This window comes from Symphalangus syndactylus, chromosome 22 (assembly GCF_028878055.3).
Source record: "Symphalangus syndactylus isolate Jambi chromosome 22, NHGRI_mSymSyn1-v2.1_pri, whole genome shotgun sequence".
NCBI lineage: Eukaryota > Metazoa > Chordata > Mammalia > Primates > Hylobatidae > Symphalangus > Symphalangus syndactylus.
Window position 1 is genome coordinate 43,268,253 of NC_072444.2, and position 24,473 is coordinate 43,292,725.

At 38.5% G+C, this 24,473-nt stretch overlaps 1 protein-coding gene and 1 pseudogene across 1 annotated transcript in view; both read right to left on the reverse strand.

Annotated features, from left to right (window-relative positions):
• Positions 1 to 213: 213 nt before the first annotated feature.
• LOC129472167 (uncharacterized) lies at positions 214 to 17,670 on the reverse strand (annotated as a pseudogene).
• The window catches only part of LOC134735575 (fatty acyl-CoA reductase 2-like), a 29,553-nt gene continuing 8,929 nt past the window's right edge, over positions 3,850 to 24,473 (reverse strand). Inside the window, exons 6-8 of the mRNA XM_063631135.1 lie at positions 20,993 to 21,167; positions 17,662 to 17,740; positions 3,850 to 5,089 (exon numbers count right to left, since the gene is read on the reverse strand). Coding sequence (XP_063487205.1) covers positions 17,731 to 17,740; positions 20,993 to 21,167 — 185 coding nt within the window. The 3' untranslated portion in view covers positions 3,850 to 5,089; positions 17,662 to 17,730. The remainder of the gene's footprint in view (positions 5,090 to 17,661; positions 17,741 to 20,992; positions 21,168 to 24,473) is intronic.

A 24,473-nucleotide genomic window follows, 5' to 3' on the forward strand; every position in this document is an offset into this window, starting at 1 on the left:
CTTTGTAGATTCTGGATATTAGCCCTTTGTCAGATGGGTAGATTGCAAAAATGTTCTCCCATTCTGTAGGTTGCCTGTTCACTCTGATGGTAGTTTCTTTTGCTGTGCAGAAGCTCTTTAGTTTAATTAGATCCCATTTGTCTATTTTGGCTTTTGTTGCCATTGCTTGACATAGGAACCCTTTTACACTGTTGGTGGGACTGTAAACTAGTTCAACCATTGTGGAAGACAGTGTAGCGATTCCTCAAGGATCTAGAACTAGAAATACCATTTGACCCAGCGATTCCATTACTGGGTATATACCCAAAGGATTATAAATCATGCTACTATAAAGACACATGCACACGTATGTTTATTGGGGCACTATTCACAATAGCAAAAACTTGGAACCAACCCAAATGTCCACCATCAACCATAGACTGGATTAAGAAAATGTGACACATGAGACCGGCGGCAGCGGCGGCAGCAGTGCTGGAGGCGCAGGGGGCCGCGCAGGGGGAGCCGGGCCAGCTCGGGAGCTAGCGGAGAGCGGGCGGCCTTGCGGGAGGCGGCGGCGGCACCCCAGACCGAGCCGGCGCGGGAGGAGTTCCAGCGCGATGGGATCATGGCCCGGGCTGCTGCTTTGACAGTTGGAAAGAGCGCGGAGCCAGCGCCTGGTCCGGAGGGAGAGGAGCGAAGCGAGGAGAGCGCCAGCGAGCGGGAGAGCGAGCGAGCGCCTGGGAGGGGGCCGGGAGCCAGGGGCAGCTCGGGAGAGCCGGGGCGGTGGCGGCGGCGGCGAGGCTTGGCGCCCTCTTGCCTGCAAACCATGTTTGCCAAAGGCAAAGGCTCCTTGGTGCCCTCGGACAGGAAGGCTGGGGAAAAGTTAGCTTTATACGTCTACGAATATTTACTGCAGGTGGGAGCACAGAAATCTGCACAGACCTTCTTATCGGAGATTCGCTGGGAAAAAAACATCACGTTGGGAGAACCGCCTGGGTTTTTGCACTCGTGGTGGTGTGTATTTTGGGACCTTTACTGTGCAGCTTCTAAAAGGAGAGACACTTGTGAACATTCACAAGACAGATGCAGAATCAGATTGCCAGAGTATTGCTTCGATAACTAGCCCAGGGGACGTTTCCCCACCCACAGACCTAGTCAAGAAAGGGCCTTATGGGCTTTCAGGACTGAAAAGAGCTTCTGCTTCTTCTCTCAGATCCATCTCTGCAGCTGAAGGAAACCCGAGCTACAGTGGATCTGTTCAAAGCTTAACTTCTGTAGGTTCCAAGGAGACACCCAAAGCTTCAAACCCAGACCTGCCTCCAAAAATGTGCAGGAGGTTAAGACTAGACACCACCTCAAGCAATGGCTATCAGCGTCCTGGCTCAGTAGTGGCAGCAAAAGCTCAACTGTTTGAAAATGCTGGTTCACCTAAGCCAGTTTCTTCTGGGCACCAAGCCAAAGCCATGTACTCCTGTAAAGCAGAGCACAGCATGAGCTTTCCTTCCCACCAGGAGCGACATTTTCCAGCGTGGACCCATCAGTGGAACCAGGATGGTTAAAGGAACTTATGAAGGCAAAATGGGACTAGTTCCAGAAAACTACGTTGTCCTCCTCTACTACTATTTAGTGGATGGCAGTATCTTCATGGTATCCATGGTAACAAATAGTAAGTTCTATGATTTTATCTGACACAGATACAAGGGGATCAGACCACTAAGTGAAAACAGTCAATTTCTATCAAGTTCTTCCCCAGCAGACTATGTAGCTCCTTATTAATGGAAAAAAAAGGTTTAAAAGGTTGGCCATTCTTTTTTGGTTGGTTTATTTTAAAATTTCTTGCTTCTGAAAAATTTATTTTTGGATAATACGTAACTCTCCAGAATGTCTCTTCCATAGCAATCGTAGAGTTTCAAATACCGTATTAAGTACTATATCCCAGAAATTTGGAAACCAGAAATCTGCTGTATGGATTTTGAGGGGCGTCCTTTACTGCGTGGCATTCTCTGAGGATCTCTGAAACTGTTACTTAAAAATGTTACTGAAAAGCTGGTTACCTGCCCTTTGAGTGCCACAGTCCTGACCTGCTTGTTCTTGACACCTTACCTATTACTTCAGAGTTCCCCACTGTGCAGACTCTCAGGCATCCACTGTATAAAACTTTTTTTTTTTAATTATACTTTAGGTTTTAGGGTACATGTGCACAATGTGCAGGTTTGTTACATATGTGTCCATGTGCCATGTTGATTTCCTGCACCCATTAACTCGTCATTTAGCATTAGGTATATCTCCTAATGCTGTCCCTCCCCCCTCCCCGCACCCCACAACAGTCCCCGGAGTGTGATGTTCCCCTTCCTGTGTCCATGAGTTCTCACTGTTCAATTCCCACCTATGAGTGAGAACATGCAGTGTTTGGTTTTTTGTCCTTGCGATAGTTTACTGAGAATGATGTTTTCCAGTTTCATCCATGTCCCTACAAAGGACACGAACTCATCATTTTTTATGGCTGCATAGTATTCCATGGTGTACTGTATAAAACTCTTTACATGCTATTATAATCTGTAAAATCGATCTCTTCTACCTTAATGTTTCTAGAATAGGTTAAATACACATACACACACACAAATATGCCTCAGAAAAGTTGTGCTTTTACAAATAAAGAGAATAGATTAGAATTAACAAGTAGGGTGAATAACAGTAGGCAGAGTCAGAATCAGAAATAAATATCAGTGAATCAAAATAAAAGAATGAAAAATATTCTGTAATAAAAATTAGCAATGTAATGTAAAAGTCTGATAAAAGGTTATCTTTTTCTTTTACCTATTACTGTTGACCTCTGTACACTGTAATAAGGTGTTGCTGGATGGAACTTCTTGGTCTAAGTCCTTGGTGACCTTAGTAGTAATAACAGCATTGCTGACACCCTAATTACCCTCTCCTGAAACAGAAAGTAGTTTTTCAATGTACCAGTCCCTTAGTCGATACTTGGTTTAAACATGCTTGCCATCATCTCGTATCCTGCCAGATTAGAACCTCTTAAAAGCAAATTGGTTTTCTTTCAAAGACCAACTTGACTCCAAAGAGAGATTCAGAATCCTACTTCTGCTGCTGCATAAAGAAATCTCAACGTTCATTTTACTTAAACACAGACCAAAGTGTTCCTGCTTCTGAGTTGTGTGTGAGCTAATTCTACGGATGTTCCGTTCAGATTTAAAGGTTTTTTATCGCACAGGATGTGGATATGAATCCTAACTCTTGTATCTGATGGCAAGGTGTATGTTGTAGCCACAGTACTGGCTATGGTCTCTTTGCTGAAACAAGCTACAGAAGCACTGATTCAAGCTGTGTTTGTGCTAGAAGTTTTAATCTTGCAGATTTGTGAGGATGGCTCTTTTTCCTTCATAATAGATTACATGTATAAGCAAGTCAGGGCCATATACTGGAGACAGGCTAAAGCTGCTTTTCCCTTAAAGTAAGTTTCCTACAGATAAGGTATTTATGAGCATTGAGAAAGTCAGGACACGTACTCTAAATCACACAGAATGTTAATTCCACAGGAAGGCAATGCCACACATTGGAAGAGGATCACATTCAACTTCTAATAGTCGTTCAATAACAAAACCTTAGCTTTTCAGAAACAATGTTAAGATACGTTAGAATTGCTATATCCATACCTTCTAAACATGCAACCTGTGCACCCTAATCACTGCTTACAGTATAATCAGTATGACGATGAGATTGAGGGGGTCTAAATTTATCATCTCCTGTGTTATGTGAAAATATCCCTCAGTACAAAACATTTGTGTATTTCACAGATGACTCGTTTTGCCATAACTCTACAAAGTTTATGGAAACTAGTCAACTGAAGGATTTTTCTGTTGTGTGATGTGTAAAGGTCTGAACAGTAAAATCATCTTTGTATTCCTGTAATGTTAACAAAATAATAATCAACATGTCAGATTGTTGGGCTTTTCTTTGCAGCTGTTTTCTAATTCAAAGTTTTTGGTTGTTTGTTTTTATTTTATTTAGTTCAAAGTTAGTTTGCCTCTTGAAGATTAATTTGTCTAAGCTTTCTAGGAACTGCCAAACAGTGATATTCTCAAAAGGATTCAATAAACTAGTTCAAAAAATGTTCCTATCTTCTATTGTCTTAAATCTAATCATGTTCTGTGAACTGCAGTCCCAGCGTGTAACCTGGCGTGATTTATCACCCAGAGTTCTCCTTTGTATTTCAAAGTTGATTTACCTCAGGAAAACTGAGGGTTTATTGAGCAACTCACATTTTTCCAGAGAAACTGGTTTGAAGTATCCAGTGCAACCTGCCAAGCTCTGTCTTTGTTTATAAACCCACTTACTGGTGACATCATTCAGGGTAGCCCCTCTCTAAAAAGCTTGAATTTTGTCTGATCTTCTCGGATGAGGAATTCTGAACCTGGTACAATCTCATTCTAATTCTTCTCTTACGTACTAAGTACTTATACTATATACCTTACTATAACTTAACAGGAAAAGGCTGACCATTTTTGGTATTCTTTCAGTGACACATTTTTCAGTGTCTAAGCTCACACTCATTCTTAATTAACTACATGATTTTTAATATAATTTCTACTACTTTGGGTTTTATTTCCCAGGTATAGACATTGTCCTTTTAATGTTTTCTTAAGGAATTATTCAGAGTAGATTATTAACAACTTAAGGTCCTAAACGGATATACATGGGACATGGTTGTTGTAAAAAGAAACAAATCTGTAAGACACTAGGAAATTCAAAATGCTTTCAGGCTTTCTTCGAACTTTACTACTGAATGATTTATTTGCAACTCATTATCTGGTATAGTGGGGAAGAGCCACTTATGTCTCTTTAAGCCAAGATATATTTAAGATAATAAAGATAAAATATCAATTTCACTATCTAGATTTGATTTTGACACAATGAAAAGCTGATTGGTTCATAATTAAATGGACAAATTTTCCGTAAGTAAGAGATGAAACTCCTGGCTTGGAAATCCTGGGGGTTGACAGGTTGAAAGTCCTTGGTCTGTGGTGGGCACGTTCACATTTCAACACGAGATCTGGTGTGCTTTCCATAGCAGCTCCTCAGATTTTGTGAAAAACTAGAAGATAATTTTTTAAAAAGCAATGTTGAATACTTAGAATCGTATTTCTAATAAAAATAAGTCAAACTATTTAATTTTGATAAAGTTTCAAAACTAAACATGACCTGAACTTATACTTGATGACATAATTTCGTAAATTCATGATGAATTTCTGTCTTATTCTGATTTATTTCCTATTTTAAAAGATAGGTGTTTCTTTTCTTCCACTGTAAAAGTGTAATGTGTTCATTGTATTTGGAAAACGTGGAAAGTAGATGACTGTTCTTACTTTTTCACTTTTACAGAGGGTAATTTTTTCCACACCACAGAAGTAGAATAATCATACTTCTCATTTGAAAATTTGAAAATGTAAAAAAAAAATTAATCCAAGATCATACCAACATTTAGGGCTAAGAGTTGAGATTATACCTAATATGGTTTTGCACTGAATATATTACAAGCCTTTTTGTCATTTACTATTTGATAAAACATGATTTTTAATGCCTGAATACTTTTCTAACACTTGTATGTATTGTTGTTTATTTAGTCATTCCTCTATTGTGGAACATTCAAATTGGATCCAAGTTTACCATAAGTAATACTACAATAAAAAATACCTATATATATTTGTGATGTCGCTGGTTGTTTTCTTAGAGTGCCACCTTAATTATCTTTGTGAGAAAGTCCTCGAGAATCTTGCCATTAATTTAGATACTTTCCCCGCTATTGATATGTCCCTTTAAGAGCTCTGAAAATACTTAAGAAACTTAGTGAGAAGAAAGAAAATTAATCCTCTCTCCTGATTCTTCAGTTCCAATTCTCTGTGGCCACTGGATTTTTTAAAATCCTGTTGTCCAAAGCATCTCCCATTTAATTGTTTCTGACAGCAGGGAAACTGGAAGTCAGAGGTGATACCATAAAAGGAAATGAATGAAGCAGATGTATGAATTTTGATACATACAACAGATGTCTTTTGATCACACTTCCTGGGCAATATAGTAGTAATCAAAGGAAAACTGGTAACATTTTTGGTTACTTTGCTTTAAAGAAAAATTTCTAAGCCTCACAAAGTTGACATGGTTTATTTACCCTCAGGAACACGGTAGTACTTAGGGTAAGTTAGAATCCATTTATTATTATGTGTGACTGGAGATATATTGCTTAAAAAGCTATAACAGGCCCTACTTAGGAACAAGTTACAACTGCATTTAAATCACTCCGTTTATGTCAAAATAGTTACATAGCAGAATCTAGAGGGGGGTCTTGATTAACACGAGATAATAAATATTTGCAGAATCTGATGCCTACCAGAGGAAACTCTAACCCAGGCAGGAAAGTTCTTCAGAGTAAAAATCAAGAAAGGTGAGAGTAGCTGTGCAATAGAAGTAAGCCTTGGCCTGGACCCAGACAAGATCATTGCACAAGAGATTGGTTTTGGAAGTAGATTTGGCTGAGATTAAAGTCTCAAGTGACATGAAGATAATGTTTAAAATGGATCCAAACTCTTCTTTATTGCTTGACACTTTTCCAATCAGCATTGACTTCATTCCTGGCAAGTTGGTGGAGCATGGTGAGTTCTACCTTATTTCATATTTTATTTGGTTAGAATCTGGGGGAGGGGGCAAAGGTGCAGGTTGGTTATTTCAAATGTGCAGGCGACTTCCACCAATTTTGCAGTATAGTGCTATTACTTAAGGGAATACACCCATAAAACTGATTTCCTAGTAATTCTGCTTTTGTACATTCTTAATTTGAGACTCAGTGAGGGTGAAAGAGTTGTAGATTTGGCAAACACTGCACTATTTTCTCATATTTTTTCGATTTGCTAAAACCAGTAACAAATGTATTACCCCCTTTTTTTCCTTTAATTTTTAAATCCATGGCCTTTTCACTGCCTTTACTTTCCATGTGTTGCCAATGTATCCTCCACTGTATCCCCCACATCGGGCCCAGCACTTGACACTTAGTAGGCACTCAACCAATACTTGTTGAATGAACAAGTTTAATGCATTGCAGTTTTTTTAGTTTTTAGATGATGTTGTGCCTAATGCACACTCCTTCCTTCTTTCACTCCTTCATTAATCTTTTTGTTCATGTCTTTTACTTATGCCAAGCTGTCACACTGTGTGCATGAACTGAGGGATTTATTTTTTCTTCCACAGCCCCAGAGCCAGCAAATGACTGACTAAACCTAAAAGTGTTAGGAGTTTGGTCAGGGTGGTGGGAAAAGTTGTAAGAAAAGGTTATAGGGAAAGACACAATTCTTGGAAGAATGGGAGGTTTTGCAAAAGCTTCAAAAGAGAATTTAGCTGAAGGCAGTTAAATTCTCTTAAGAGCAAGGGTTAGATAACAAGGGAATGTAAAGAAACTTATCCAGATAAATTGTTCTACTTATATCTCTGGAAACCAAGCTTTGATCATTCACGCGCAGGACTGCTCTCGACTCGGGGGTTTGACAATGTTAATTACCCACAAATTGTGTTTGCTCCAAGCCCTTGTCATTAAATCTGTACTAAATAAATTCAAGCAGGGCCAGCTTAGGGGGCTGCACTCCTTTTGGCTGCTGCACTGTCTCATCAGCAGCGCTCAGTGGTGCAGTCTCCTAGCCACACTGTCAGGAAAAATACCTGTGTCAGCGAACTCCTTTCATTCGTCACTTGGCCAGAGTCTGTGGGACAGATCGGCATAAAACACCCATTGGTTTTCACCTTTACTCTTGCAGAATGAGTTATAAAGCCAAAGACCTCAAGAAAAGCACACTCCTTCACAGCCAGTTCAGAGGTGACAGCCAGGGAATAAGAAAAAAGAACTTTCCAGAGGATGGAGCCACCACCAAAAATGATGGAAAAGAGGATTCCTCCCAGAGAGTAGATTCAGAGGCTATTTAAGGAATTTCCCATGCCCAGTGTACGGAGCTTCTCACTACTTGCTACTCAGGATCTCCTTATGCTTATACTCTAGGGACTGCTGCTTGTCTGCCTGTCTTCTCTTTCTTGCATAGCAGATTTATTTTTTTCCTTCAATTATGGTGGTCTTTTCACTGTTCTACCATGACAAGTAGAAGAACAGAGATATTTTTCACCTCTACATGGGAGGCAGAAAATTGGCCTTTTTATTCAAGAATGCCAAACCAGAAGCTGACATATCAGAATCTGATACAGAGGATAGTCTATTCCCCTTTGGAGTTTGAACTGGATGCAATAATGGTATGAGACCCTTGGTTAGGAATGAGTGTCTTGCATGTGTGGGAAAGACAGGAAGGCAGATATTTGGTGACCTAAAAAGAAGGCCATGGCAGAACCTCATTAGTTGTTCAACAATCCTATTTTCCTTTCCTCCTGGGCACACAGCTATGTATTTTCCAGGCATCCTCGTACTTAGATGTAGCCCAGTGACACTTCTGAGGGTGGAATATGGACAGATGTGATGGGCACTGTTGTACCTGGATCATAAAATCCTTCCACATGATGTCAGTGCCTCTTTTACCCCACTGGCAGCTGGATATTGTCATCCAGAGAGTTGGATGACTTAGAAGCCATGTGCAGAAGATGGCAACCTTCCATCAGCATGGATCCTTGAGTGACTGTGGAGTGTAACACCTTCTACCAGTTAGAACTACTGTGATTGACAAATCACATTTGTATTAAGCTACTGATTTGGGGGGTTTATCTCCTTCAGCTCCCACATTAGTATAACTCATGCAGAATGGAGAGTGACTGTGAACACATGTGGCACAGGCTGGTGAAACCTAGGACTTTATAGATGAATTTCTGATTATACTCTCCTTTCTTGCAAAAAGTTTTTTCCAAATTTAATGTTATAATATAAATGTGAATACTTAAATTGTCTTTCTAATGAAATGATGACTAACTGTAGAAAAGAAAATGTAGGAATGTATACATCCTTGATAAGAGTGTGAAACTGATGCAGGCAATGTAGAGAGTCTTGCTTAGGGATAATGAACAAAAGAACATACCTGGGTAAAAGAAATGAGAGGTTACTGATAACAAAACTAATATTTATATTGCACAATATAGAACATTGTTTTATACTTAGGATTACATTTGATTTTTGCAAATCCCTGTGAAATAGCTATTATTTTTATGCATAATAAAAACAAGACTCATATGGGTTAGCTAACTAGGCTATGGTCTCTCCACCAAGCTCTACTTCTCTGATTGAGGAGACAGTAGTATCTAGAGCTTCAGTGTTCTTTCTACTGCCCTATGCTACTGCCCAGTGCAGATGTAAGAACATAACCTACTAGTAAGTGTTTAGACCTTTAGCAACTTTAATCATCCAAAACATAGCTGTGAGACCAAAAAGAGGAAAACAGTTTGCAAAAGCCCATATTTATTACACCATGAAAGAGCCAGGTCTGTGAAATGTTGCCTAGAATTTGTGTACTGAACTCAGCAAAATGAATTAACAAACTCAGTGACCTCATTTTCTCCTAAATTACAGTAAATGGAAGATTTAAAAGATGAGAAAAATAAACCCAGAAAACTTCAGTTAACAGGGTAGAGGATGACACATTGAAAGACTGGGTGTCCATGTGTGGTAGGTAAAGGCAGGTCCTATGAGTGTTAGGCAGGCCTAGGCATTGTTTTCTCTTTTTGTTGTTTGATTCTAAATTTATGACAAATGAAGAACGAGACCTTTACCTAGTCTGGATCGACTTGTTATGGAGCCCATGTGAAATGAAAATGATTCATAAACAAAACTGATTCATCTCCAGCAACAGCAGAGATGACCATGAACAATTAGCCACCTGAGAATCCTCAACAATTCTTGGGGAATGTCATTAATTACATTTGATTAAAGGGCAGGGATATCCAAGCTGACATATGGGTTACAAAGGCAAAGTATAATTTCTTTATGGGTTTTATTAATGTGAAACATAAATTAATAAGCTTTTTGATTTTACTAATACAAACATACCCATCAATTGGTCATCTTCAATTCAGAAATAACTAGAGTTTGAGGGTATCTCAAATCCAAAAAACAAAAACAAAAACCTAACCAGCAGCCATTTGCTGAATTCCTGAGTGCTTAGGACTCTCCATTTCTAGTCTAGCAAACATCTTCCAGCTGCAGTTTTAAACCTTTTCTCCCAGATCTTTCAAGTAACCTCTAATAGTACCAAGTTCAGCACACAAAGCTAGCTTTCTGTAAGCAATCAGTCTCATCTACCCGCCTTTACTTTAGACAGGCTCCTAAAGTCAACCTTTGAATAAAAAGGACTTTTCTTTTGTTATTAAAAATCTGTTCTCTAGCTAGGTGTGGTGGCCCATACCTGTAATCCCAGCACTTTGTGAGGCTGAGACCAGAAAATTGCTTAAAACCAGGAGTTCGAGACTAGCCTGTACAATGTAGTGAGACCGCCATGTCTACAAAAAAAAAAAATTAGCCGAGCATGGTGTCACACACCTGTGGTCCCAGCTACTTGGGAGGCTGAGGTGGGAGGATCACATGAGCCCAGGAGGTTGAGGCTGCAGTGAACCATGGTCATGCGCTGCCCTCCAGCCTTGGTGATAAGAGCAAGACAGATGTTTCAATAGTTTTTAAAAAAGTCTGTCCTCTGCCTCAAATGGACTTTGCTGTTATATTAAAACTATTCAAATATGTATAAACCAGGTGTGGTGGCTCACACTTGTAATCCTAGCACTTTCAAGAGGCTGAGGCAGGAGCACTGCTTGAGACCACAAGTTCGAGACCAGCATAAGCAATATAGTGAGACCCCATCTCTACAAAAAATATGAAAACTAGCCAGCTGTGGCTGTGTGTGCCTATATTCCCCGCAACTCAGGAGGCTGAGACAAGAGAATCCCTTGAACCCAAGAATTTGAGGTTACAGTGAGCTGATTGCGAACTGCACTCCAATCTGGGAACCAGAGTGAGAACCTGTCTCAAAAAAAAAAAAAGAAAGAAAGAAAAAGAAAATATGTATAAATGAATGATTTAAACTGGAACAATTACTATAGCATCAAAATGTGCATTTGATATGAAAATTTCTTAAGTATTTGTCCATTTCTGGTTTATAGCAAAGGCATTATTATACTTCTATAACTTGTCTTATAGAGTCAGATAGAATCAAGCAAAGTTGGCAGAGCCTAGGCATCTACGTAAAAGAAATGCTCTCTCCCATTTCCATGAATACATTAACTCCTCCTGAGTTCCAGTGGCACTATTTCTGGAGTTCTTTTCAAGGCACATAATCCTAAAGCAGGTGTCACTTGTTAGTCTCTTTCAAAGCGTCTTGCTTTTTCTTCACAGTACTTTTCAAAATATTTAATATACATTATTTCTTACAAAAGTTGTCTACTTCACTGGACTTTAAGATCTATGAGGTTAATCCCATGTCTGTTATTTTTCTACCTTATTGCCCCTGTTCCCCAGGCACAGAGCAATATGTACCTGACATATATTTGGCTCTCAATACACATTTGTCATATTTGTGTGTGTGCTTGTTCAACTTCTCTCACTCTGCGTGCAGATGTGTACTTTCTTGTCATTTCAAGACACTTAGGAATTTCCTTATTTTGCCTCAAGTTCAGCTATGCATTAAAACTATTTTATAAAAACATATTTTATCTTTTTTTTTTTTTTCCCAGAGTTTCACTCCGTTGCCCAGTCTGGAGTGCACTGGTGTGATCTTGGCTCACTGCAGCCTCTGCCTCTTGGATTCAAACCATTCTCCTGCCTCAGCCTCCCAAGTAGCTGTGATTACAGGCAACTGCCATCATGCTCAGCTAATTTTTGTATTTTTGGTAGAGACAGGGTTTCACCATGTTGTCCAGGCTGATATCGAACTACTTGGGAGGCTGAGGTGGGAGGATTCAGCTACCTTGGCCTCCCAAAGTGCTGGGATTACAGGGGTGAGCTGCTGCACCAGGCCTAACATGTTTAGGTGTTTTATATCAGAAGACATTTTTCTGGTCCTCTATTTCAGGAGTTGGCAAACTTCTGTAAACGGCCAGATAATATTCTCAGCTTTGCAGGCCACGTGATTTCTGTCCCAACTACTCAGCTAATTCACATTTCCTGTCATCATCAGCATCACTTGAGTTCTAATCTTTTATTATTATTTAAGTGGTAGGAAATCTTCTAGCTGTCAAGATACAAAAGACCTTCAATGGGAATGTCAGACTCTAAAAGATAAAGCTCAAACTCCCTCCCATATTTGAGTATGAATTTAAAGCTAATATTTGCTGGGCGCTTACTGTGGTTCAGGCACTATTCTAAGTGCCTTTCCTATGTTAACTCCTTTACATCACACAACCGTACGAAAGACAATGACCGTTATAATCTCCATTTGGAAACTGAGGCTCAGTTACATAAAGTTATCCACCCAGTGGTGGATAAAGGACACCAACTCAGGTCTGACTCCAGAAACCATGCTCCACTCAGAATGCTAACCCCCTGACACCCAGGCTGCTATCTCTTGATAAGTTCTGAATTATCACCCAGGTATTCGCCCTTCTCCAGTAGCCATCTTGCCTCAGAAACACATAATCTCACCCCAGCTTCAGAGAAAAGCTGATTGATATCCATGCACTCTTACACTCTAGACAGTGACTGGCTTACATCTGAGGTTTCTCAACAAATTAGCACATGGCATAATCTCAGGACACAGGGGCTGGCCAGAAATGGACAGGTAACCTTAACTAGGTTGATGTGATGGGAGGGAAATTTGCTGAGGGTTTTTAGAAAACAAGTTTCATCAATCTTGGGAGAAAATCTTGGAAAGGGCCAGCCTCTCTTCATCCGAACATTGTCATATTATGTGTGTAAAGCTTGAAGCTACAGCAAACATCTTATTCATCATGAGGATAAAACCAGAACAAAGTGGCAGAGTTGAGAGACTCAAAGACCAAGGCAGCCAGAGCTCTAGTTGAATCACAGCTGCTCACCACTCTAGTCCTGGATTTTTTCCATTGTAAATCAATACACCACCTTTGTGTTTTAAACCAGTTTCAACTGGGTTTTCATTCAATGGAATGTAACCTGCCTGCAGTTATTTGAAATCTTTCAAGATCTGGCCTCAGCACACCTTTCTAGTCCTTATTTTTACTTGTCTAGGGCTAAATAAATTACCCAGAGTTTCCCAAACACACCACACCGTTCATGGATTTGCAAGTGTGATTCTTTCTGCCTTCATTGTCCTTTGCTCTCCTCTCCCTGGAGAAGTCATGTTGGGTTGCAATCATGTTTTAAATGTCTGTCTCCACCACTTGATTTGGCTACATCATTTTTGTCTTTACACTCTTCGCACTTCTCATGCACTAAAAACATAATAAGCGCTCCAATAAGTGTCTATGAGATTAATAAAAAAGATGGGCAACATGGAAATCTGAATCATAATATAAACTTTCTCTACAAGATACTTGGCCTGGCGCAGTGGCTCATGCCTGTAATCCCAGCACTTTGGGAAGCCAAGGCTGGTGGATCATGAGGTCAGGAGTTCAAGACCAGCCTGGCCAAGATGGTGAAACCCTGTCTCTACTAAAAATAAAAAAATTAGCCGGGTGTGGTGGTGGGCGCCTATAATCCCAGCTACTTGGGAGGCTGAGGCAGAAAATTGCTTGAACCTGGGAGGCAGAGGTTGCAGTGAGCTGAGATTGCACCACTGCACTCCAGTTAAAAAAAAAAAAAAACAAAAAACTTAACCATTTAGATCAATGCTGTCTGGTTAAATATTCTGTGATAATGGAAATGTTCTATACCTGCCCTGTCCAATAAAGTAGCCACTAGCCAAGTGTGTCTATTGAGCACTTGAAATGTAGCTAGTATGACAGAAGAACTGAATTTTAAATTTCATTATGACTGATTAAAAGTTAAGTAGCTAGTGGCTACTATACTGAATACCACAGATGTAGACAACAAATTTTAAAAATTTTCCAAACATGGGAATGGGTCACCTAAATGATTTTAGGTACCAAGCTAAATAAAAACACCTGGAGATGGTAGTATTTTGACTCTAATAATTTTTTTTGTTGAAAGCAATATATATATTATATACACACGCACATATATACACACATATACATATAAATATGTACACATACATATATACAATCTAGAGGTTTCTTTCCTTTCAAAAATACTTCATACCTATAACTTAAAAATATAATTTTATCTTGCTTGTCTTTATTTTGAATTTCCAGTCATTTCAAAGTTAATATGAGCAATAATATCATTTAAAAGTGGGCAAAGGATATGAACAGACACTTCTCAAAAGAAGTTGGCCAACAAACATATGAAAGAAAGCTCAACATCACTGATCATCAGAGAAATGCAAATCAAAACCACAATGAGATACCATCTCATGCCAGTCAGAATGGTGATTATTTAAAAGAGTCAGGATACAATAGATGCTGGTGAGGCTGTGGAGAAATAGGAATGCTTTTACACTGTTGGTGAGGATATACATTAGTTTAATCATTGTGGAAGACAGCATGGTGATTCCCCAAGTATCTAAAACCAGAAATACCAATTAACCCTACAATCCCATTACTGGGTATATACCCAAAGGAATATAAATCATTCTATTTCTTGCAGCACAATTTACAATAGCAAAGACTGGAACCAACCCAAATGCCCATCAATGATAGACTGGATAAAGAAAATGTGTTACATATACAGCATGGAATACTATGCAGCCATGAAAAATGAATGAGAGCATGTCCTTTGCAGGGACACGGATGAAACTGGAAGCCATCATCCTCGCCAAACTAACACAAGAACAGAAAACCAGACACTGCATGTTCTCATTCAGTGGGAGTTGAACATTGAGAACACATGGACACAGAGAGGGGAACAACAACACGGTCTGTTGGGGGATGGGGGTGAGGGGAGGGAACTTAGAGGATGGGTCAATAGGTGCAGCAAACCACCATGGCACACGTATACCTATGCAACAAACCTGCACATTCTGTACATGTATCCTCTTTCTAGAAGCAGCAATAAAGAAAAATAAATGATCGCTTCATTTCAGGAGGTAGAGTTTTCCTCTTAAAGTTTTTAGATTTTTATCTCAAGGGTTTGGCTTTTTATGCATCTCACTACATGTAATTTGCAATACATCAATGCCTTCTGCTCTTACTTCTCTCTTTAAAACAGTACATCCTTTTGCTTAACTAAAGTGGTGACTCTCATTTTTTTTTGTCAGTTCGTATTGCATTTTTCCACTTCACACTCTGGTATTATAACCTGACACAGAGAATGTTTGTCTCAAAAAAAAAAACTGGAAAAACAGTTTTTCCAGTATAGATGAATTCTGTACTCTTGGCTTTTCCTGATGTATCCAAATTGTTCTATGTAACCAGGAAATTTCACATGCTTTTTCTAAAAGCCATCCATTCCCCCTGGTGGAGGTACTACTTGTGTGTGTGTGTGTGTGTGTGTGTGTGTATATGTGTATTATTATTCTATAATATGGTTTACTTATAACCTTAGACACACACTCTTCCAGAGTCTAATTGAATTAAAGTGGTTTTTCATGGGGTTTAATTTCCAGCTTATTCAAAAGGGCGTATACCAAGAGAAATGGTCATACTACAAAAGGTTTTCTCTCTCTCTCTCTCTCGCTCTAAGTAATCCACCTAACAAGCAGACATTTTATGTTTTAAGATAGCTTCTTGTGGTTTGGGCTGTCTTTATTCCGGTTTTGACCAGCTGAAAAAACTAAGTCATCTCTAATACAGGTCTAAGTACTTTTTTTCTCTTGACTACGTAACCTTTGAATTTGTTTTTGAAGTCTTTCCATTATTACTCTGGTTAAATAAGTGACCATTATCTCTCAAGGATATGTAATTCTACTTTAATATTTTTAGGCTTTTTGCATCCAAACAAATGACAAACTTCCCCAGAATCAAATTTAAGTCTTTTTCACCTAAAATTGACTAAGGGATTTTCTAGCTGGGCTCCTGGGAAGTCTCAAAAGATTTGTCTCCCATTAGGCTTGTTTGACCGGCTCCCAAAATCTTCTCTAGTGTCTGGCCGTGAGCTTTCTTTCAAAACAGTATGTAGCATTTCCCTTGCCAGTAAACCCCCAATCTTCTCTTTGTCCTTCACACATATAGAAGACCACCGTGGTTTTCAGTTTTGTTCAGAACTACAATTCTGTGATTCCCAAATAAATTGTATAATTTAGAGATCTATCTTTATTTTGACTTCACTAGTGGTGATAAATTCTGATATAATATTCAAGAATATGTTTTATAACAATACTAAGTCAATTTAGAAATGCATTTTACTGTGACATAAACTCCTTAATTTTTCTCCTCCACTGACATTATGTATGATTTTGTTATTAATTTACGAGCACTTAAAAATTCCTTATTTTACATAAGGTTTATATTAGATATAATTTTGTGAGGAAAATAAAAGGTCGGTTTTCTATTTGCATTGTGCTAATTCAGACTGCACTTGGTTCTTCATGCACACTGATATAAGGTAAAGTTTAGACAAATTATTGTAAAAACTGATACACATATAGACCATTATAGTGTTATTTTTAAAAGCACAAGAAACTAAAAGATCACAAGATTACAGTAAATGAATCTTCATATTCATTACCTCAATGAAATTAATTTAACACTAGTTTCAATGTCTTTTTTTCCAAAAGACTAATTTTCAAGTGAAAGCTTTAGATCTTTGAAAGTAATAGAATTAAAGAGAAAAGATACATAATTCATTTCAGCAGTTTTCTGAGAAATACCACATTTTCCAAAATATATATATTCTTATAAGAAATGGATTCTCTTTAGGCTACTAGAATATCAATCTTCTACAACAGGCCAATTTTCAAAGCACTAGGCCTATGTTCACTCGACCAGTCTCATGAAGCAAAAACTGAATTAAGATATTCCATTTATTTTATTCCACATATTTATCAAGCAAAGAAACTATGGAACAAAGACTCTTTCTTGCTGAAGTTGCTGGGATTTCCATGGTGCTTAAAGCATATTTTTTTAAATTGTGAGATCAAAGAACACAAATCTTGAGCCACTGTATATGTTACCTGGGTAAAAAAATTATACTTGATCTTTTCAAATATCTAATGGAATCCCAGGCATAGTGATTTATTAAAATATGAAGTTAAATATTTAAGAGAAAATTAATCACTAATAATGAAATGAGGTGATTTTCTAAGAAAAGCAAGTATGTAATTAAGAAATCATTAGCAGACACTCTCAAAACCATTACAACATTTAAAAGCAATCAACATCACAACTCTTAGGGTGTGTTTTAAATTCCTCATAACCTAAACATATACATTCACTAATTATTCACTTGCCATGATCAACAATGAAACATGAGTTAGAAAAACCAGAGGTTTTAATTCAAAAATGACAATCTTTGGTACTGCAGCAAGGAAATAACTAGCTGGTGAAATTAATGACTCCACCTGGCTTTATCTCGCAATGTTCTGAAATACATGCAATGAACAACTTGACATTGTTTGATGTTCTTAATTCTTTACAGCCATCTCTATGGGTGGTCATAATAAGATCAATCAGAAATGATCATATTATGAAATGTAAATCACTTCACATGACTTATCTGGAAAATGTGCTTGTACTTACTTGTACCATCTCAAGTTCCAACAGCCAAAAACATACACATGCTCATGGAGGAGAATTTCCTTTCTGATTTTAGAACAGTCTGAAATGGGGTGAAAAAATGAAAAAGAAGGGGGAGCTTACAAATAACAAAAATGTATATCCCAAATGAAAATTAGAATTTCTATGGAACTAGGAGCAGTAACAACAGTAGACAAAAGATAGGATGCAGATGTTAAGAAGATGTCTACAAGGGAAGCACAAGACTCCAAATGCTCTTGCTACTAAAACGCAGATTCGAGGTTTACCATCTGTAATATTCTGCTGCCAAGTACATCTGTGGCCACTGGTACTGTCTAAAATGACGGTATATATTAAGAAATCATCAAAAAGGACTGCATAGCAGAAACTTTCCTGATATCAAGGGATCAACTTAACTACAATTCTATACAAGTGCCAATTTCCTCTGGAGTAAACTACCACACTGGGCCTCATGTACCAGTTAGATAATCCAGGCCAGCCTTTATTGCATTGGACTCTACATTTTGGCTCCACAGAACTGAGAGAATGAATGTATAAATAGGATAGTGATATTGCCTTTGTCTGTGGGAACTCTTGAGTCTAATAAAAAAATCCGGGAAAAATCTAACTTCGTGATTACACTTGGGCACATAGGTGATTAATATGAATGAAGTAACAACCACAAATACAATCATAACCACAAGAACAACAGTAATTCAAATTTTCTCACTTCATAGATGTTCTTACAATGCTTTATTGGTATCTTGTAGGTGCTCTCCCAAAGCCTCAGGTGTTGGTGATGCAAAGGCAAACACCACACTCTCCTCTGTTCAATGTCTACCATTCCTGTCTTTTTGGCCTCTGACTCTTCTCCAAACTACTATCTATGCACTTGAGATCTTCACTGACATAGCTGGGCTCTGTATTTATTGATAAGAATATCTCTTTTCTCTTAGACTAGGCATGACCAAAAGGTTAATCTGGGTTCAAAGATTAATGACAATAACCACTCAGTTTTTATTCAAGATCAATTTTATTTGTTGTAAAAACAAATATGTGTTATGTTCCAGACAAACAGACTTATGCCCTGGTGCCTCCTTGGCTTTTCACAGGATGCAAAAACAAATCCTGCCAGCAGGAGGTGGCAGGTTGCAGAGGTGGCTGGTTGCTCGTTGAGCCAGCTTGGCCTTGTCTGGCATGCACAGGCCCCAGCACAGCAAAACATTCAGGGAGTAAGAGTGTTGCACAAAGGATTTTACCAACCTCTCACATTAAGCAGCATTCAAGGATTTGCTGACCACCACTTAAGCAAATTTTGTGTTATGCTATAGCAGTGAACTTACTTGTTCTATTTCTAAACAAAATATTGGGTTCACACACAGGCCTGGACAAAGCTTCCCACTTCTGAACTATTTACTGATCTTCTTATTCTCAAAGAATGCAAGATGAATGATGTGCAATACCATGGCTATGGCATGTGACTTTTCTAGACCTGGATGGTTAGTGTCCCAATATTTAACTGATTTTGGGGGGGGTGAAAATATGCCATCAGTTCTTCCTTCTATTATCCCCATCACTACCACACATGTAATGACATAATCAGGTCACAGTGTGTCCTCAGAATCACTATTCTTAGCTGAGTATACTAAGGCTTTATATCTAGGTCAGTTCATTGTGTCTGTGTCTCCTCTAAACCCTCCTTTATCATGCCTACCTTGAGGAATTCAGCAAGTGATCATTCACACAAGCTAAAGGATTTTAGCTTTCTCTGCCATAAAGATTATTGCTAAAATACCTACCATACAACAAACCAACCCATTTCCCACAAATCTTACTATCTGACTTCTCACAGAATACATATGACTTTTATTGTGTCTCTTCTTTCTGTGTTTCTCTTTCCTAACTGAACTTGGTTCTTTATCCATGCCTTCTTCCAATCCTGACATATTTTAAAACCTTTAGCATTTCTGCCTGTAATATTTGGGTTTTCTTCTTTTCCTATCTTTATTTGATAAGTCCCATACAAATATTTTCCCCGTAATCATAATGTTTTCTTTCCACTTTGCTCAAGAAGTGAGTTATGAGCTGCAAATGAGGTCTGTAAAAATTTGGATAAACTCTACATTGGCTAAGTTTTAGTCATTTGCACTGCTGATAAAGATGACAATTCAACATGCTGAAGATGACTTCCTCCCTTATAAAGGGGCTAACACAGAGGGCAATACTGTTCATGCTTCTGATTCTTGATCACAAGAATTGCTTTAGGCAATTATAATAATGTCTCCTCTGACACATCATATTATTCAAGTGAGACAGAGAAAGAATATGTCCTATGTCACGAAGCTAGGTGGTGACAGCTGCTTTAGCATCAGCACACTGTGTTCCCTCTAATTTCTTCATTCATCTCTAAGTAGCAGTAAATCTGGTCCTGAATACTGACTTTGACACTCAGCTTTCTCCACATCTTTCCTGTCACTTCCTTTGAGACTACTTCAGATTCTTCCCTTAGCTTCTATTTCTGCATTTGTAAAATTGGGTTGATGAGGGTATCTTCCTTCGGTAACTGTGACAATAAAAATGGGATCATCATGCATCCTCCTTAGCCCCACGAGTAAGCTCCCAGTAAGTGAGGCTGTCATCATTACTGGATATTTAAGATTATCTACCTATTTGAAAAACCCTAGTGACAGAGTCTCAGTTGCTTTTATTTTTGTGTGAATGATCACTTGCTAAATTCATCAAACAAGCTCTTTAACATTTACCTTCCTTTATTATGCTGGAGCATTTTTAATGTAGGAGGCTTCTGTGGCTTCTCACTATGACTGCTTTGTTTGTTCAAAACTTCCACAGGTTAGTATCCTTTATCTGAAGTGCCTGGGTCAGAAGTGTGTCGGGTTTCAACTGTTTGTAGATTTTGGAATATTTCCTTCTGTGTAATGAGGTATCTTGGGAATGGGACCCATGTCTAAACACAAAATTCACTTATGTTTCATACACACTTAGCCACACACACATAACCTGAAGGTCATCTTATACAATATTTTAAATAATTGTATGCATGACACAAAGTTTTGAATGTGTTTTGACTGTGACCCATCACAGGAGGTAAGATGTGTGGAATTTTCCACTTGTGGCATCATGTCAGCACTGAAAACATTTTGGACTTTGAAGAATTTCAGACTTTGGATTTTCAGAGTAGGTGTGTTCAATTTGTATATATGGGTCAGATTCAGTTATCTCCTTTAATCCTTGGCTGAAGGAAGCACTAAAGACTTTGGGGCCTCAATCTCCCATATGCAGCAACATTCTCAAAGCCATTGACTCAGCTTCTCACCTGGGTTTCCTTCCAGTGAGCCACAGATAGAAGTTATAGATGATGGCAGCGGCCTGGTGGCTGATGGCATTCCAGTACTGGGTTGTGAAGTTGCTGGTGGTGAAATCAGCATACGGCCTCCTCAAAGCTCTCTCAAATGGAATTGGAATTTCAAAGGTTGCCAAGACCTGGAATCCTGGGGAAAAAAAGAGAGTAAGTGCTAGAGGAGAATAGGAGAATATAAGCCCATCATAGCGGAAGGTATTTATAATGGGTCACAACAATAAAGACAAAGGATTTGCTGTGTAGAGTCAAGAATCAATTTCTGAGAACAACGTAAAGATTTTTATCGTAGGCAAGTGGTTATCTGCAAAATGAAACAATGTGAATGGGTTAAGAGTTGGATCCTTTATTTGAAACATCTACTCTAAAACAACTTCTTGGGGAAACACATGTAGTCAACAAAAGGGGGTACTGCTCAGAAAAAACATAAATCCACATTTAATTCTAAGGTTATCTAGTCTATTCTGAAAGCCCCAAGACAGAGGCTAGAAACTTTATTTCCCTGGCTGGACCATTACTTTCAGAACCATTTTGAAAGTTTCTTAACATTTTATTTGAATCTTTATTAAAAGTTAAACTAAAAAACTCTAAAGGCAAGATTTTCTTGTGTTAGCTTACTTTAAATATTTCTCTGGGAATATGTCAGACTCAATGATCCACTCTGGTATCCAGGGTTTTATTCATAATAGTGTTTTTCTTTTTATATTAATACTTAGATTAAGCTTAATTAAGAACTTTTTACGTACATTTGTGAATTCAGTAGTTCTTTCGAAAAGATACTCATTTGAATTCAATTTTATTTAAGGTATGTAGGTTTTGCAAAGCATATGCCTAAGCTCATTATTCAATTATGATGTCAGTTACTATAGTAAATACAATTATTGCCCTACTTAAAAAAATGCCGGCTAAAAATCTATCTGAAAAATATAACTCCTCTTCAGAGAAGATTCTCAAGAATCATCTGGTCCGTAGGGATTTATACTTTAAAAAGATGGTAGTAAATAAAAAAGTTATGTACAGGTTGATAGCATAAGAGATTCTGATCTCAACACTGATCTTCTGATCTATATATCCATATACTTGTTCAACATTTCCACCTGGAGGTGTAACAGACATTCACATTTAACAGCTCTAAAATGGGCCTCCTGATACACCCACTGCTAACCACCCCCTTCCCAATACATACACAAACTTGCTATTTCACCAGTCTTCTACCTCTAACCAAATGCTAATTCAATTTGTTTAGTAGTTCAGCCAAAAACTTTGGGGTTATCCTTGATTCTTCTCTTTAACAATCCACACACAATTGAACAAAATCTATCAGCTCTCTGTTTGAAAAGTACCCAGAATCATAATTTCCACCTGCTCTCTCTCTGATCCAAACCACTACTGTAGCCTGGAATGTTGCAATACTGTCCTAAGTGGTCTCTGCCACTACCCTTGTCCCCCTAGTCGGACCTCCATGTAGCAGCCAGAGTGATTCTTGTAAAATGTAACTCAGTCTATTACAGGAACTTCCCCATTCAGAGCCCTTCAATGGAATCTCTTCTCATTTAGAGGCAAAGCCATGTTCTGCAAGGCCTTGCACTCTCTGCATCCTCACTCTCTCTGCCCACCACTCTGACTTCATCTCTTACCTCCCTCCCTCTCAGGGCTTCTGCTGCAGCCATACTGGCCTCCTTGCTGTCCTTGAATATGATTAAAGAACTTCAGCACTTACTGTTTCTTCAACCTGGAATATTTCATCCACATGTCCCTCTGATTTGCCCTCTCACTTCTTTCAGGTCTCTACTAAGATGACACCTTATCAGAGAGACTTTCTTTTTTTTTTTTTGAGACGGAGTCTCGCTCTGTCGCCCAGGCTGGAGTGCAGTGGCGCAATCTCGGCTCACTGCAAGCTCCGCCTCCCGGGTTCACGCCATTCTCCTGCCTCAGCCTCTCTTGAGTAGCTGGGACTACAGGCGCCCGCCACCACGCCCGGCTAATTTTTTTTTTGTATTTTTTAGTAGAGACGGGGTTTCACGGTGGTCTCGATCTCCTGACCTCATGATCCGCCCACCTCGGCCTCCCAAAGTGCAGGGATTACAAGTGTGAGCCACCACGCCCGGCCATCAGAGAGACTTTCTTTGGCCATCACATATCAAATAGCAGCCTTCCCACAATACTACTTATTCTTTAATCTGTTTTATTTTTCTACAATCACTTAACCATATCTGACCAACATGGAGAAACCCCATCTCTACTAAAAATACAAAATTAGCCAGGCGTGGTGGCGCATGTCTGTAATCCCAGCTACTCTACTCAGGAGGCTGAGGCAGGAGAACTGCTTGAACCTGGGAGGCAGAGGTTGTGGTGAGCCAAGATCATGCCATTGTACTCCAGCCTGGGCAACAAGAGCAAGACTCCATCTCAAAAAAAAAAAAAAAAGAAAAGAAAAAAGTCAATAAAGCCTGAAGAAGTTGGTTCTTTGAAAAAAAGAAATAAAATAAACCCTTTGGAGACTAGCTGAGAAGAAAAGAGAAGACAAACAAATATTATGAATTAAAAAAGAAGCATAATTACAGATACAGTTTAGGACAAAAATATTAACATAAAAAAAGGATGTAAATACATTTTAAAACAGACAAAATCTTAGAAAAAGAGACAAATTTACTAAAACTGATTCCAGCAGAAAATGAAGCCTGCAAAATTCTTTAACTATTAAAGACACTAAAGCAATAAAAAATCTTCTCACAAAAAATTATAAGTCCAGATAATTATAAGTCCAGAAATCATGAGGAAATTTTATACAATTTCTAGCAATAATAAGTTTAGCAAGATAGCTGAATATAAGGTCAATATACAAAAATCAATTGCATTTGACATCATCCACAAACAATTAGAAAATATATTTTTACAAAAGACATTTAAATTAGTAAAAAAAAAAAAAAAAAAACCATCAATTACCTAGGCCCTAGGTATAAATCTGATAAAAGATGCTTAAGACCTATATGCAGGAGATTAAAAACTCTTCTTAAGGGACACTAAAGGAGACAATGCTATGGAGAGATGGCCCATGTTCACCCACCCAGCTGTCTATCACTCCTTGTAGTATCACCTGAGACTATATATGCTCAACCTCCTGTTAACATGGCGACTGCTCCCAGTAGGCAGCATTTTTATCCCTCCTAAGAGTCCCCGACAGGAAACACAAATGAGTTTAATTTGAACTCAACATCAAATTAACAGTAATAGCTTCCAGAAATGCTGTGTTAGAAGGGAATCTAGAACAGAGCCTTGGCACAGGGATAACCAATGTCGTATCAGCCCACAGTGTTTGCTACAGGTGTGAGAGGGGTAGAGGAAACATGCCTGCCAGGTATTTTCACTCCTGGAAAAGCATTTTCCAATTCAAAGCCACAATGTATAAATGAGCCACAGTGTCTAGCTGCCCTGCAAT